The following is a 13,941-nucleotide window of genomic DNA, read 5'->3' on the forward strand; positions in this document are numbered from 1 at the left end:
ACCAATATCAGAATGTCTAATCCAGTTGGAAAACGGGGTTTTGTTGTGATGGTTTTTGTCGAAAAACCAAAAGCCTCAAAACTGAAACATTTTCCAGCAACAAAACAAACAATAACGCAACAAAACAAACCCACAACCAAAAACTGTTGAGGAAATCTGACTTTCCACAGGGAGAAAATCATTCTGTCAAAAATGCAATTTGGGAATTTTTCAACCAAGCTCTAATGGGGTAATATTTTCTAAAGTGCCCACGTGGCTTGAACCTGGCCTACAGCCAGATTTTGTGCTAGTAAAAAATATTGTCTGCAGTATTGCTGTAGCCGTGTTGACCCCAGAATATGAGCGAAACAAGGAGGGTGATGTAATAGCATTTGGTGAAATTGATGATTTCGAGCTTATACAGTGTCTTCTTCTTCTGAACAGCTCTGTGAAAGGGTATGTCTACACTTTCCGAGAATCGACGCTGTGGCAATCGATCCACCGGGGGTCGATTTAGCGGGTCTAGTGAAGACCCGCTAAATCGACCGCTGATTGCTCTCCCGTTGACTCCAGTACTCCACTGGAACGAGAAGCGTAAGGTATGTCGACAGGAAAGTTTCTCCCATCGACCCAGCGCGGTGTAGACACCGCAGTAAGTCAACCTGTAGCTGGAGTTGTGTAACTTAGGTTTACTTAACCCCGTAGTGTAGACCTGCCCAAAGCTCGAAAGCTTGTTTCTCACCAACAGAAGTTGGTTTAATCAAAGATATTACCTTAAGCACCTTGTCCCGCTAGTAAAAATTATGTCAGTTGGGGGGGGGGGGGAGTCGTCGTGATTTTTTAAAACTAAAATAGCGATCCCAGTACAACCCCTGGTGTGCGTGCAATTAGACTGGTATAAAGGTGCATTATGCCATTATAGCTTATTTCCCTTCCAGTGTGGGTACAAGAACCTTTATACTGCTTTAATTACACCTGTCCTGGAGAGGAGATGTGCACTGCCACAATGAAAGCAACTCTTCAGCAATATGTCATGAAAATGATACTCCTATAACCGAGTCAGTCACGGGATGCCCAGGCATAAGGAAAGCATAGGAACACTATGTATAAGAGATACTACTTTTATGTGTAGACAAGGGCTTAAGGAAGCCTAAGCCACTTAGATGCAGATTTTCAGAAGTATTTAGGTATTGCTGTGCTCAGCATTGCAATGCCTAATTGATTTAGGAGCCTAAGTCTAATTTTCAAAAGGGATTTAGGCATGTTGGAGCCAAAATCCCATTACCAGTCATGGGCAAGGCCTAACAGAGCAGACCCGAGAAAGAGATACAGAATAATGTGGTATTCTGCGGCCGTGAAAAGGCTAATGCAATTCTGGGATGTATTTCCAGTAGAGAGATAGGGAAGTGTTGGTACCGTTATACAAGGCACTGGTGAGACCTCACCTGGAATAGTGTGCACGGTTTTGGGGGCCATGTTTCAGAAAGATGAATTCAAACTAGAGCACGTGCAGAGAAGGGCTATTAGGATGATCAGAGGAATGAAAATCCTACTTTGGGACAGGAGACTTGGCTTGGCTTGTTTAGTATAACCAAATGCAGGCTGAGGGGAGATATGATTGCTTTCGATAACTACATCAGAGGGATAAATACCAGGGAGGGAGAGGAGTTATTTAAGTTAAGCACCAATCCTGGAACAAGAACAAATGGATGTAAACTGGCCAACAACACATTTAGGCTTGAAATTAGATGAAAGTTTCTATCAGAGGAGTGAAGTTCTGAAATAGCCTCCCAAGGGGAGCAGTGAGGGCCGAAAACATAACTGGTTTCAAGCTTGAGCTTGATAAGTTTTTGCAGGGGATGGTGTGATGAGATTTCCTATGACATCTGGCCCAAATGCAAGTGCTAGTAGCAAATATCTCCAACGACCAGACAGGACACTAGGTGGGTCGGGCTCTGACTTACTACAGAGAATTCTTTCCCAGGTGTCTGGCTGGTGGGTCTTGCCCACATGCTCAGGGTCCAACTCATCAGGGTATTTGGAGTTGGGAAGGAATTTTCTCCCAGGTCAGATTGGCAGAGACCCTGGGGGGGTTTTGCCTTCCTCTGCAGCATGGGGCACGGGTCACTTGCTGGTTTGAACTAGTGTAAATGGTGGATTCTCTGTAACTTGAAGTTTTTAAATCATGATTTGGGGACTTCGGTAACTCAGGCAGAGGTTAGGGGTCCGTTACAGGAGTGGGTGGGTGAGGTTCTGTGACTAGATGATCACAATGGTCCCTTCTGGCCTTAAAGTCTATGACTTGCAACTGCCGAGCCCCGCATCAGAGTCTAGACTGCTCTGACTGGCAACGTGAGCCCAGATCCTGCCATTCAATAATCCTGACTCTCTTCAGCCCCACAGCGCAGCCTGTGGCCTGTCCAGAACCGCTGCCCAGGAAGCGCGTGTGTGAATTGGGAGAGGAGAGGATGGACATGAAGGAATCAGTCAGAACCTTGCAGGGTCATTCCCTGCTGCTGGGAAAGCCACCTGCATGGGCAGTGCTGCGGCTAATTGAATGCTCTGTATCTGCAGCCAACTCCAGGCTCATACTTTTAACTCCCTGAACCAACTGTAGTCCCATGAAGTGGGACACTCACCCCCTCCCCCACATAGACAAACCCAGTAGACATGGGCTCCAATGAAGCTGGAGAACACCTTATCTCCAGATCCACGCTGAATGCTAAAATCTAGAGCCTGTTAACAGAAACACCTCCCCTGATTTCAAGTGGGGTACATGGGACACCGAGAGGGGCTGTCTTCACTACAGTTCACCCTCAGTCCTCAGCAAGTATGTTGATCAACTGGAGAGGGGTCAGAGAAGAGTCACATGATTGATTAAAGGATTAGAAAACACGCCCTACAGTGATAGACTCAAAGAGCTCAAGCTATTTAGCTTTACAAAGAGAAGGTTCAGAGGTGCCTTTATCCCATCTATAAGTACCTACATGGGGAACAAATATTTAATAATGGGCTCTTCAATCCAGCAGAGAAAGGTCTAACACGCACCAATGGCTAGAAGTTGAAACTAGACAAATTCAGACTTGAAATACATTTTTGACAGTGACGGTAACTGAACATTTGAACAATTTCCCAAGGATGGTGATGGATTCTCCATCACTTGAGCACTGATATTCTCCAACACCTTTCCCTGAAGGACAGATGAGTTCTTCCACAACTGATGGGGAAAGAATCCTAGAGTGTGCATGAAGAAACAGTAACATGCGCACAGGGCTTTGCTGTGAGGATGCTCACTCCTGGGCTAGCTTAACCTGGGTGCTAATCACCGGGGTTAACGGTGTAGCAAAGACATACCCAAAGTCATAGAAAAAGCTCGGCTTTACAACCTCAATATGCCACACGGCCAGAGACAGCAGTGAGCTCAAGAAGCCCAGATCATGTCCCACACCAAATAGGGGTGGGATCCATTCTTTCTCCTCGGCTGACTCCAATCTCCTGCCCCTGAACTGGTGGGGCTTCTTCAGTACCCCCGGCTGGGCAGGTCCTCTTTTCCCCAGAATTTGCTGCCAGTTAGGCCCACCCCACACATGGGTTCAGAAAGTAACTCTCTTGCTCTCGGGTATACTGAGCAGGGCTCTGGATGGCGGTTGTGGACGGTGCTATGCGTAGGCTTGGAAGGATTCGATTTTTATCAGTAAACACTGATGAACATCTATTTCACCAGACAACCACAAACTGAAGATAAAATATTTCCATGGATGACAACTGAAATGCACAGCTAGGCAAAGTAAGAAAAATGCTGCTTGAGAACTTCCTAGAGTCTGATTTAAGGCTATTTTGTTTGTTCATTTGACATAGGATGTTGCAATTTGCGTTTTCATGGTTAAAAAGTTTTAACTTTTTAATCTCAACATCTATGGTAGATAAAAATTGAAAAACAAAATGCTTAAAATAAACATTGATATTATCCATCGAAATTATAACAAAATAAAAATCGAATTCTGCCAAGGCTAGCTATAGAGAAGGTTAGACAGATGATCTAATGGTCCCTTCTGGCCTTGACCTCTGTGATGCTAAGGGGGTTCCCCCAGTGTTTCCATGGTAGAGGGGACTCTTTCCCAGACCCCAATCAGCAGCAGCCTAAACTATTGTGTCCTGGTCAATGCCCTCTTGTTGTGACTGAGACAGAATATATGTGTGTGAGATCTTTGCCCAAGAAGCTGGGAAAGTTTCAGGTCCAGCCAAGGTCTCTCTGCCTGGAGCAGTGCATGAACGAGGCATTCATGGCAACACAACAGGAACTGAATCAGACCAGCCACAGCACTGTTGATTACTGCAGAGGGGATGCTGGGTATTGAAGGCATATAGTAGTTTTATCACATTATGAACGAGGATGTCAAGTGTTGGGCCCAACCGGCCTCCAATGTCTTCCCAAGTGACTCAGGTGGCTTGGCCATCTGCTCAATACATCGGAGTCCATACTAGCCCACCAGCTTTATGCATGATCCAACAAAAGCTGGATGGAGAAGACCTCATGGACAGCCTCTCACATGCTGGAGGAAGGTCATGGTTTCCAACCTTAATATAGAGCAGGCCACAGAATTGTCAGGAAGCTGGGCTCTTTGGAAAGGGGCGATCCAAAGTGTTCACTTTATGCTCCACCAGCAGGAGAATGAATGAATGAATGGACACTGGGAAAACAGGAGAAAGTGACTCTCTAATCTTGTGGAACTAAGAACAGGTCTTTTTGGTTCCTTGGAGATTTTAAAAATCGGGAAAAAAATCATTTTGGGTTGGACTGAAAAGGAAAATTTTCAGCAAATCAAAATTAAAAAAATTCATTTTGGGTTGAAACATTTAGATTTTGAGTATTTTAAACCTTTATTTATTTTGTAAAAAGTAAAATTAAAGGACGTTTCTAAACACACAGTCATTTTGAAACAAAATATCTAAATATTTTGGCTTGATTTTGAGCATTTTTAAACGCGTGACTTTTTTTTTTTTTCCAAATAAAAGGAAATTTTGAAACAAGTCATTTTAATCCCCCAAAAAGGGATATGTTTTGTTTTGAGCATTTTTCTGTTTAAAAAATAAAATTCAAGGAGATTTCAAATTGAAGAACCAAAAGGATTCCCCCTCCCCCCCGAAAAGTCCGAATTAAACATTTTGATTTTTTCAGAATGTTATTTTTAATTTTTTTCCCCTCAAAGCCGTTTGGCGAAACCGACACGAATTTGTGAAACTTTGTGGCATGGCCAAATCTGCATTTTACATTGAAAAAAGGTTCAGTTAAAATTTTTTCACCCACTTCTGCTCTTTAATCTCCTTCCAGTGCTCTCAGGCGTGACTTATGGGTGCAGTATTTTTAGATAGAAGGAGGGATTCACCGGCTGCTGGCAACCCCTTCATCAGCGCCATCACTGCCTCGTCAGCGTGTTACTTATTTTATATTGAACTCTAGTTACTCTGGCCTTACGTTTTCTGTGCACCACTGCTCTTCAAACCCTGTCTTATACACGTTCCTAGGGGACAATGGGGGTGTGAGCGGGGAAATTGGAGAATTGGGGAGTTGTTTGGCATTGTGGGACAAGTACGTTGGCTAGATGTTGCTGTTAAAGCTACTGGGAGAGCAGCAGTTAGTGATGCCGACATTGAAACAGTCATTGTTAAGTTTCAGGCTGTCCGCAGACTCAGAAAGATGTTGGGAAGTTTCTTTTTGCAATGACGAGGGCTGCTGGAGTATGCTGATGGCAAGTGAGGGATTCTGTAGCCAGGGAGTAGCTAGAACTCTGATCCACCGCTGAACTCCTGAAGATGGAGAAATAACTGCTCACAAAGGAAGGTTTAGGGGCTCCACAGCTGTGTAGTTCCTTTCTGTCCCTTCCCCAGGGAGCCGGAGAGACTCTTTGGTCACTGCTAGGGTTTCCGTTGGTTTCTACCCATGATGTCACATGGCTCAGAGATGGTCTGCTGGAGGTGACGGCACTGCTCCCAACCGGTGTGACTGGGAGGACGGAATGCCCACAAGGCATGGCCCACTGCGAGGCTCAGAAGGGAGTTGAGCCCAGAGAGAGAACTCAACTTGGAGATCAAAACAGGACTTGCCCAAGCCAGTCGGTCCTGAGTGCACGTCGTACCGGCTGGGGTGGGGGGGCATCAGGAAAGTAACTGGTACCCCAGATGCCTCTCTGAGCCAAGTGGGTTACTCTAGGCCTTCTCTTTCCAGGGCACATGGGTTGTGCTCGGCCTGGGCCCCTTTCCAGGCTGGCTGGGCTGAGATGGGCCCACTTTGGTCCCCTCTTCACCTGTGCCCACTCCAGCCAGGCCACTCTCTCAGGCCGTGTGGGTTGGCATGGTGCCCTCTCCAGCAGGGTCCCCTTTCCACGTGGGCTGGGTGGGGAGAGCCCCCTCTGCAACAGAGTCCCCCTTCCAGGCCGCAATGGTGCCTTCCCCGCCCGGGTCCCCTTTCCACGCCACCATGGCGCCTTCCCCGCCCGGATCCCCTTTCCACGCCACCATGGTGCCCTCGGTGGCTGGGTCCCCTTTCCAGGCGGCAACGCTGGCACCCTCTCCTGGGTCGGGCTTCTCCTTCCAGGCGCCCCCGGCCACGTCGGGCTCGCCAGCTTTCCAAGCGGTGTGGGTGGCCACGTGGCGCTCAAGCAGGGTGCGGTGGGAGAAGTACTTGTTGCAGATACAGCACTGGAAGCGCTCGGGGCGGTGCGTGCGCATGTGGACATTGAGGGAGCTCTTCTGGGTAAAGCGCTTGCAGCAGATGGAGCACTGGAAGGCCCGCACGCCCGTGTGCGTCACCATGTGCTTCAGCAGGTAGTCCCGCAGCGAGAAGGAGCGCCAGCAGATGCTGCACTGGTGGGGCTTTTCGCCTGCAAGACAGCCGCATAGGAGGATGTAGGAGTGGAAGGGAGCTCTGGGGTCAGTGAGTCCAGACCCCGTCATCTGCAGCGGATCAGCTTCCCAGATACCCCGGGTCAGCCCCAGCCCTGACCCCCCTGGTTCTGGCTTTCTAGGGCGCAGCACCAGACCTGACACCGCTTGGTCCCAGCTTTCAAGGGCAGAGCCCCAGCCCTGATCCACCCGCACATCCCACCCCGGCCTTGACCCCCCACCCCCATCCTGGCTTCCTAGGCTCAGCCCCAGTCCCGATACACTGTCCCCCACCACTCAAATCCCAGCTTCCTAGCTGACAGATCCTGGGGAAGAAATGGACCATCCATTGGAAACTGGCCTCTGTATATAGGTGCATTTTCTCCCTGGGAGCAGAGGGGTCCCTGTTCTACAGTTCTGGGGAGACCCTTCACTCACGCTGAGCACCCCAATCCCAGAGGCCTGCTGTCCCGGGGAGGGGAGGAGAGAGCCCCTTTCTACACAGCTCTGTGTAACCCCAGCTGGGGTGAACAAGAGATGGCCAGCATGGTCTGGCCAAGGGCAGACTGGCTCTCAGCCATAGGGGATGGAGGTGGGGATCATCTCACTGCCAGGGAAGACTCTCTAGGAGAGGACAGCGCAGAGCCCCGGCCAGAGGGGAGTACCTGGGGCAGAGACCCTCAGCCAAGTGGGATGGAGGGGTGGAGAGTCACCAGGGGCGATCCAGATCAGGGAGCAAAAGCCCTCTGCTTCTTCCCCACACATAGTGATTGAATGCCCTCCTACACTGCACCACGTGACCCCCAACTCCCTGCTGGACATGGGGCCCCACCACCACCCCAGTGTCATCCCGCGCTTCTGTGGCTGTGTCCATCTCGGGGTCTTGCAGCACGTCTCAGGGCAGCTGGCCCTGGTTGGTGGTCAGGCTCCGCTGGAAAGTGAGTCGGGCCAGATCCATCTGGGGAGAATGGCTTCCTAAGTAGCTGGGCCATGGTTAATTAGTTACGGAACACCTGGGCCTTATACAGGGTTATGAGGGCTCAGGCAGGAAAGTAAACAGATACGAGAGGCGCTTGGGGAAAGAACTCCTCAGGGAACCTGCCTAGGAAGCTACCACCAGTGTTCTCCCTAGAGAACAGTCCCCAGAACGCAGAGAGAGACACCTCCTAAGGGGATAGCGTCTCAGGGGCAGCTGGCTGGGGATCTCCCCAGGAAAGGAAACTGAGGAAGAGTACTCCTCGACCGGGGAGGCAGAGTGAAGGATGCCGAGCCTCAGAGGAACCTGCTCACCAGGGAACAAGAGAAGCATCCAAGGAAAGGAATTCTGTCCTGGTCCGAGGAAGGGTCGCCACAGTTCGACCTCTGTGGGGACCTTGACCCAAGAGGAGAGACCCTTCCCCAGCTGCTGACAAGAGGCCCTGATTCCGGAAGAGGACTCCGGATCAAGAGGGCTCACTGGTAAGGGACTACAGTTAGCTCAGCCCCTCCCCCCTCCAGCGAGAGCGCTGGGATGCAGACCAATCTGTCTTTGGGTTAAATAAACGAAACTGCCGAAGGCTGCTGTTCAATATACATAAATCTCCTTGGATTCACAGAAAGCCCAGTAGGGGAAACTGAGGCAGAAACATAATGGCAGCGCTGCACCAGACCACCAGAGGGTGCACCAGGGCGAGGGCTCCCGCTACACAGCACTTCCCTCACCTGGGACTGCTGGCCCTGCTTTACAGACTGGAGACACGACTCTGGGAGGAGACACGACTCATCCCAGGGACTCTGGACCCCAGTCCCACCAGTGATGGTCCCTGAAACAGCCCTCCTGCCCACATAACCCACTGGTGTGTGTGTGTGTCCTGGGTCCCCGTCCCTGCCGACCCCCCAGCTGCTACAGCCCCCAGCTCCTCAGCCCTGGCCTTTTAGCTTAGGAGGCTCCTGGTTCGACCCTGGGGATGTCAGGTGCGAGGGCAGTCGTCACACTTGCTCTCCATAAGCGCCCCGGCACCACTCAGAGCAGGAGAAGAGGAGGCTCTTCACTGGCTCAGCCTCCAGTGCTGCCCCTGCTGAGGCTCTTCCAGCCAATCACAGTGAGAGAATTCACCCTGCGGCTTACACCAGCCGCAGAGGGAGCAAAGGGCATCTGCCCCCAGCGCCCCACACCCCCTCACCTGAGTGGATGAACATGTGCTTGGTGTAGTTCTTGCGGGAGCTGAAGGTCTTCTGGCAGTGGCTGCACTGGTAGGATGGCTCGGAGCAGCGGGAAGGCCCCGGGCGCTGGGCCTGCTCGCCGTGCAGGGAGCCCGTCACCATGGCGCCGGGGCTGAGCTGTACCATGTTGGCGGCTCCGGCCTCCTGCTGGACGCTGTAGAAGCTCTGGGCCACGCCAGGCTGCGGCAGGTGGAACTGGAAGATGCTGGTGGTGGTGGTGGTGCCGGGTCCGGCGGTGCTCACCTCTGCTTTCAGCTCCCGCTGGATGCCCAGGGAGGAGACGAACGCCAGGCCGCGGGGCTCGGGCGCCTGGGCTGGGAAGCTGGCCGGGGCTGGCTTGAAGTCTCCAGCCAGTGTCCTCATGTTGGAGGCCTCCAGGCTGCAATCGGCGCGGAACTTCTCGCCCTCCCGGGCCGCCCCATGGCCGCTCTCCTCGCTCTGCCAGGCCGGGATGAAGGACTCGGAGAAGACATCCTGCCCGCTGAAGAAATCTTGCCCCTCCACGGCGGGATAGTCTAGCTGGACGCCATCCTTCCTGCCCGCCCCGCCTGCGCCGCTCCCGCCCCCGGTGTCTTTGGCTTTACTGCAGCTGGGGAAGGCTCCCCCACCACATTCCCCGAAGCAGCTCAGCTTTCCCCCGCCCTCCTCCTCTTCCTCGTCTTCCTCTTCCTCCTCCTCGTCCTTGATGATGACAGGCAAGGCGTCAGAAAGCTGGAGCCGCACCGGCTGGCGCTGCTTGCGGCTGTGGCAGCTGGGCTGAGCCTCGGCCGGGTGCAGCCCGCCGTAGGGCCCCTCACCGTCGCTGCCGGCGGTTGCCAGTTCCCCCTCAGATGCTGTCCTCTCCCTGGCCTCCCCCAGCTGCCTCTGCTGGGAGGAGAGCAGGTCGCGGAGCTTGTAGCGCACCTCCGAGGCACACAGCAGCTTGGGGGCCTCCAGCTGGGCAGTGCCAGGGGGCTCCATCTCACTGGGCCGGGAGGCCGGGAGACCGACAGCACCTGGGCTCTCCTTGGTTTGCTCCTGGGGCTTGACAGTCAGCGGCCTGGGGACTGCGAGGGGCATGGAGGAGGAGGCAGCGGCGGGCGGCTTGGGGCTGCGGCTCTGGGAGATGATCTGGGTGCACTCATCGATGACTGTCTTGATCTGGAGGATGGAGGCGGCCGTCAGGATCTGCAAGGCCTCGGACTGTGCCACCACCAGAGAGCCGCTGTACATGAACTCCACCAGCTGCTGCACCACCTGGCTGGGCACCACGGCGGGCACCTCGATCTCCGAGTAGCCCAGCAGCAGCTTGTCATGGAAGAAGGGGCTGCCGGCGGCCAGCACGCACCGGTGGGCCCGCAGGGTGGCCTCATGGATGTGCACGGTCACATCGCAGAAGTGCCCGCCCAGGCGCTGCCCGTTCAGCGTCTCCAGCAGGGACTTGCTGAAGTTCTGCAGGTGGATGTAATGGACAGCCTCAGCCATGGCTGCTTTGTTCCGGACCGAGTGAGCAAGTGGGGGGACGTATCTCCGTGCCAAAGGCGGGGGGAGTGCTCAGGGCTCACAGGAGGGCTGGGTACGCATCAGTGCAATGTGGAGGAGCGTGGGGGTTGGAAACATCACAAGATGTTGCTCTGAGCAGGGCTGCAGGGACGTACTTCATGCAAAACCTGAAACAGAGAGGGAGACAAGGAACAGCAGCTGCTGGGTGGTTGTTGGTGGCTTGTGATATGAGACTAGATGATGTGGGGTCACTTCTGGCCTTAACCTCCATGAATCTTAATAGCACAGCTGCTTCTAGCCCAAGTAGTCCCTTCTCTGCCTACCACCCTGAGCGCCTCTCCTCCTTACGGGGCCCTCCCTGCCCTCCGCTGACATGGAGCATGGACAGGAGCGTTGGAAGGGCAAGGATGTTTGTGGGAAGGGGTAAGCAAGGTGTAGAAAGGGGAGGGATTTGAAAGAGCGGTGCCCGGAGTGAGTGCTGGGTAGGGGGTGGCTAGTATCCATACCAACCCTTAGCTTAGTTACACTGCTATGGGCTCAGGTGGGAGTTTAAAGTGCTAGAATTTTACTGGTCTGACTCTCTGGGTGGACGCTCTTCTGATATAGGCCAGCACAGTTTGGCTGGTATAAGCTGCATCCATGCTAGGCACACTTTGCTGGTACAGAAAGCTGTGGGGCCTAGCCGAGAGACACTGGGACTCAGGACACCTGGGTTCTATTCCCAGCTCTGCCCTGCTGGGTGACCTTAGGCAAGACAATTCCCCTCTACAGCCGGCCCCTGTGCCACAGATGGGGGATAATGATACTACCTTCCTTTGTAAAGCGCTTTGAGACCGGGTTAAAAGCACTAGATAAGAGGGAGGTATTAGTATTATGCTAGCAAAGCGCTCCAAGTGTCGACGTGACAATGCCTTGTTTGGGTTAGTTTATGTTGCTTTGGAAGGGGTTTAAGTTAACCAAAAGGAGGCACTCCTATACCAGAATCGTATTCCTCTCCCCCCCCACCCCCGGGGGGAAAACTCTATGATGCCTAAACTCACTCAGCAGCTAGGTGCCTATTGTTTCTGCCTCTGGGGATGCACACAGCAGCCCTGCGCCAGGTGTCCAGATGCCTCTCTCCTGCCTAGAGCTCAGAGTGATTCACAGATGCAGGGAAGATAGCCGTTTGCCTGCCTTAATCACGTGTGGGGCCTGATCTGGTAAGCACGTTCAGGAGGGCCTCTCAGGTGAGTTCACACAAAGCAACCATGAGGGAGGGAGTGAATTATAATTACATAATAATTAAAGAGTCATTGGAGCAGGAGAATTGAATCTTGGATCTTCCACCCCCCGGGCGAGTGCTCTAACCACTATACTATGCAGTCACGCTCATGTGCACTCTCTCGCACGCCCTTTCTCTCTGTGTAAAGAGTCATTGGGGTCAGAAAGGTAGTGAGAATGACTCTGCGGCCTGGAGGTTAGGGCAGAGGGGGAACAGAACATGAGTCTCTCACATGCCAGGTGAGTATCCTAACCACTGGGTTAAAATTTTCTCCCTTCCCTTGGCGTCTTGCTAAAATGGCATAGGGCATCTCACGCCTTCCCAGCTGCAGATCGCTAGCAGAAATCGGCACTTCCCTGCCACCTGGACGTAGGCATCTATCTCTGAGACAGAGGTGGTGGGTGGGGGCTTAGCACATCTCCTCCTGTTGGCATTTACATAGCTTACGTGGCTCCCTGACTAGTGGGCTGGTTTTCGTGCATCACAGTCTAAGGCGCTGATCTCTGCCCATTCATTGTTTAGACGGCTTAGGCACCCTGGCTTTGTGAATTGTAGTGATTCTCCCAGATGCCAGGACAACTAAATCCTTTTGTGCATTGAGGCCTAAGTGACTTGCCCAGGGTCGCACAGGCGAGTGGCAGAGCCAGGAACGGAAGCCGGGTCTGATGAATCAAGGCTCCACCCACTAGGCGACGCTGCCGCCCCACGCAAAGCGCTGTACACGGTGGGGGTTGCCAGCTCTTCTGGGTTTTGCGGTAGCTGCAGGGTGTTTCTTCCAGCCCCAGCTCCTGTAGCGAGAATCTCGGCTTCCCCTTATAAAACACAAAGGGGAGGGTCGACCCCCAATGGCTGCCGTACAAAGTTGGGGAGCGAACACGCCCCGAAAGCACCCCGGCAAAGAAACGAGCCCAACACATATTGCGAGAATCATTAAATCTCGTGGGTTTTAAGCCAATCGCAGGCTGTGGAGGGCGGGACAGGTGGGGTCCCAGGGCTGGGGGCTGCAGCAGGGACTCACCTTCCTCCTGGCAGAGGGGGAAACGGACACGTGGGTGGGGTTTGCTCCAGGTCACTCAGGGTGTCAAGAGCAGAGCCAAGGAGAGAACCCAGGAGTCCGGGCTCCCATCCCCCCCCCGCTCTAACCACTGGCCCCCACTCCCCTCCCAGAGCCGGGAGAGAACCCAGGAGTCCGGGCTCCCATCCCCCCCGCTCTCATCACTGGCCCCCACACTCCCCCCAGAGCCGGGAGAGAACCCAGGAGTCCGGGCTCCCGCCCCCGAGCAGACAAGGAGCGACTCAGATGAGGGGCGGGGCTTAGCGGCCCTGTGGGCGGGGCCCCAGAGGACAGAAGGCCCCTGGCTGAGGGCGGGGCGAGGGTTCCGTGAGCGGGGCGGGGCCTCACTCACCTCCTCGGGACCCCTCCATGACCCGCCGGGCCGTTTCCCTCCGTGACCCGGAACAGCATCGCCGCCCCGTTCCCGACTGTAGATTCACTTCCGGGTCCTGGCGGGCATCAACCATAGAGTGAGCGGCGGCGAGGCGGCATGGCAGGCCGCTATCAGACCGGAAGTGTTAGGGGAAACCATAGAGACCGGAAGTGCAATGGTAGCGGGCCGACCATAGAGAGGCAGAGAGCGGCCACATGAGGTGTGACCTCCACAGCGTGCCCCAGCTCCAGAGGCGTGGCTCAGCCTGGAAGGGGGGGAGGGGCTGGATTTCCCAGCTCCCCTCTGCTCCCCCGCAGCTGAGCCGCCGCCAGTGGAGGGAGGGAGCTGGGGTGCGTGGGGGGGGGGGGTGTTAATATACATTTAATTATCGACGACTGAAACTAAAGGACTTGAAGAACATTTATTTATTTCATTTTTTGCAAAAAAAAAATAAATAGATTTTTAAAAATAATCCGCAACTTAGTTTAGAATTAAAGATACTTTTTGCATATTTTTTGCAGTTAATAGACGAATTAACACACTTGTTTTAATTACAGGAGTTTATATTTTTTGGTGGGCAGCAGTTTTGAGAAAATCTGAAAATATTTTTAAAGAATTTCTCTGCATTTCCATGTACATTTACAGAGCTCGTTTTTGGTTTTTATGGGTTTAGTTTTGCAGAAATATTTTAAACTTTTTTAAAAAATT

The 13,941-nt window shown here is 53.1% G+C and overlaps 1 protein-coding gene across 2 annotated transcripts; it reads right to left on the reverse strand.

The window, feature by feature from the left end:
* Nucleotides 1–4,986: 4,986 nt before the first annotated feature.
* Nucleotides 4,987–13,424, reverse strand: ZBTB45 (zinc finger and BTB domain containing 45). 2 transcript variants are annotated; one of them, XM_037888690.2, is made up of 3 exons: nt 13,213–13,424; nt 9,024–10,712; nt 4,987–6,860 (listed from the first exon to the last, which is right to left on the reverse strand). In XM_037888690.2, exons 2-3 carry the CDS (start codon nt 10,525–10,527, stop codon nt 6,313–6,315), a joined length of 2,052 nt encoding a protein of 683 aa, XP_037744618.1. In that variant the 5' UTR covers nt 10,528–10,712; nt 13,213–13,424; the 3' UTR covers nt 4,987–6,312. The 2 variants fall into 2 exon arrangements, with proteins under 2 accessions (XP_037744618.1, XP_007067409.2); XM_007067347.4 differs by lacking the exon at nt 13,213–13,424 and adding an exon at nt 12,825–13,194.
* Between the last annotated feature and the right edge of the window lie 517 nt (nt 13,425–13,941).

This window comes from Chelonia mydas, chromosome 23 (genome assembly GCF_015237465.2).
Source record: "Chelonia mydas isolate rCheMyd1 chromosome 23, rCheMyd1.pri.v2, whole genome shotgun sequence".
Taxonomy (NCBI): domain Eukaryota; kingdom Metazoa; phylum Chordata; order Testudines; family Cheloniidae; genus Chelonia; species Chelonia mydas.

Bases quoted from the DNA above. Each gene is read 5' to 3' on its own strand.
- ZBTB45 (XM_037888690.2), bottom strand. From the start codon at position 10,527: ATGGCTGAGGCTGTCCATTACATCCACCTGCAGAACTTCAGCAAGTCC. The intron at 6,861-9,023 runs GTGAGGGGGTGT...GCTGTCTTGCAG, and splicing joins GCACATGTTCATCCACTCAG to GCGAAAAGCCCCACCAGTGC.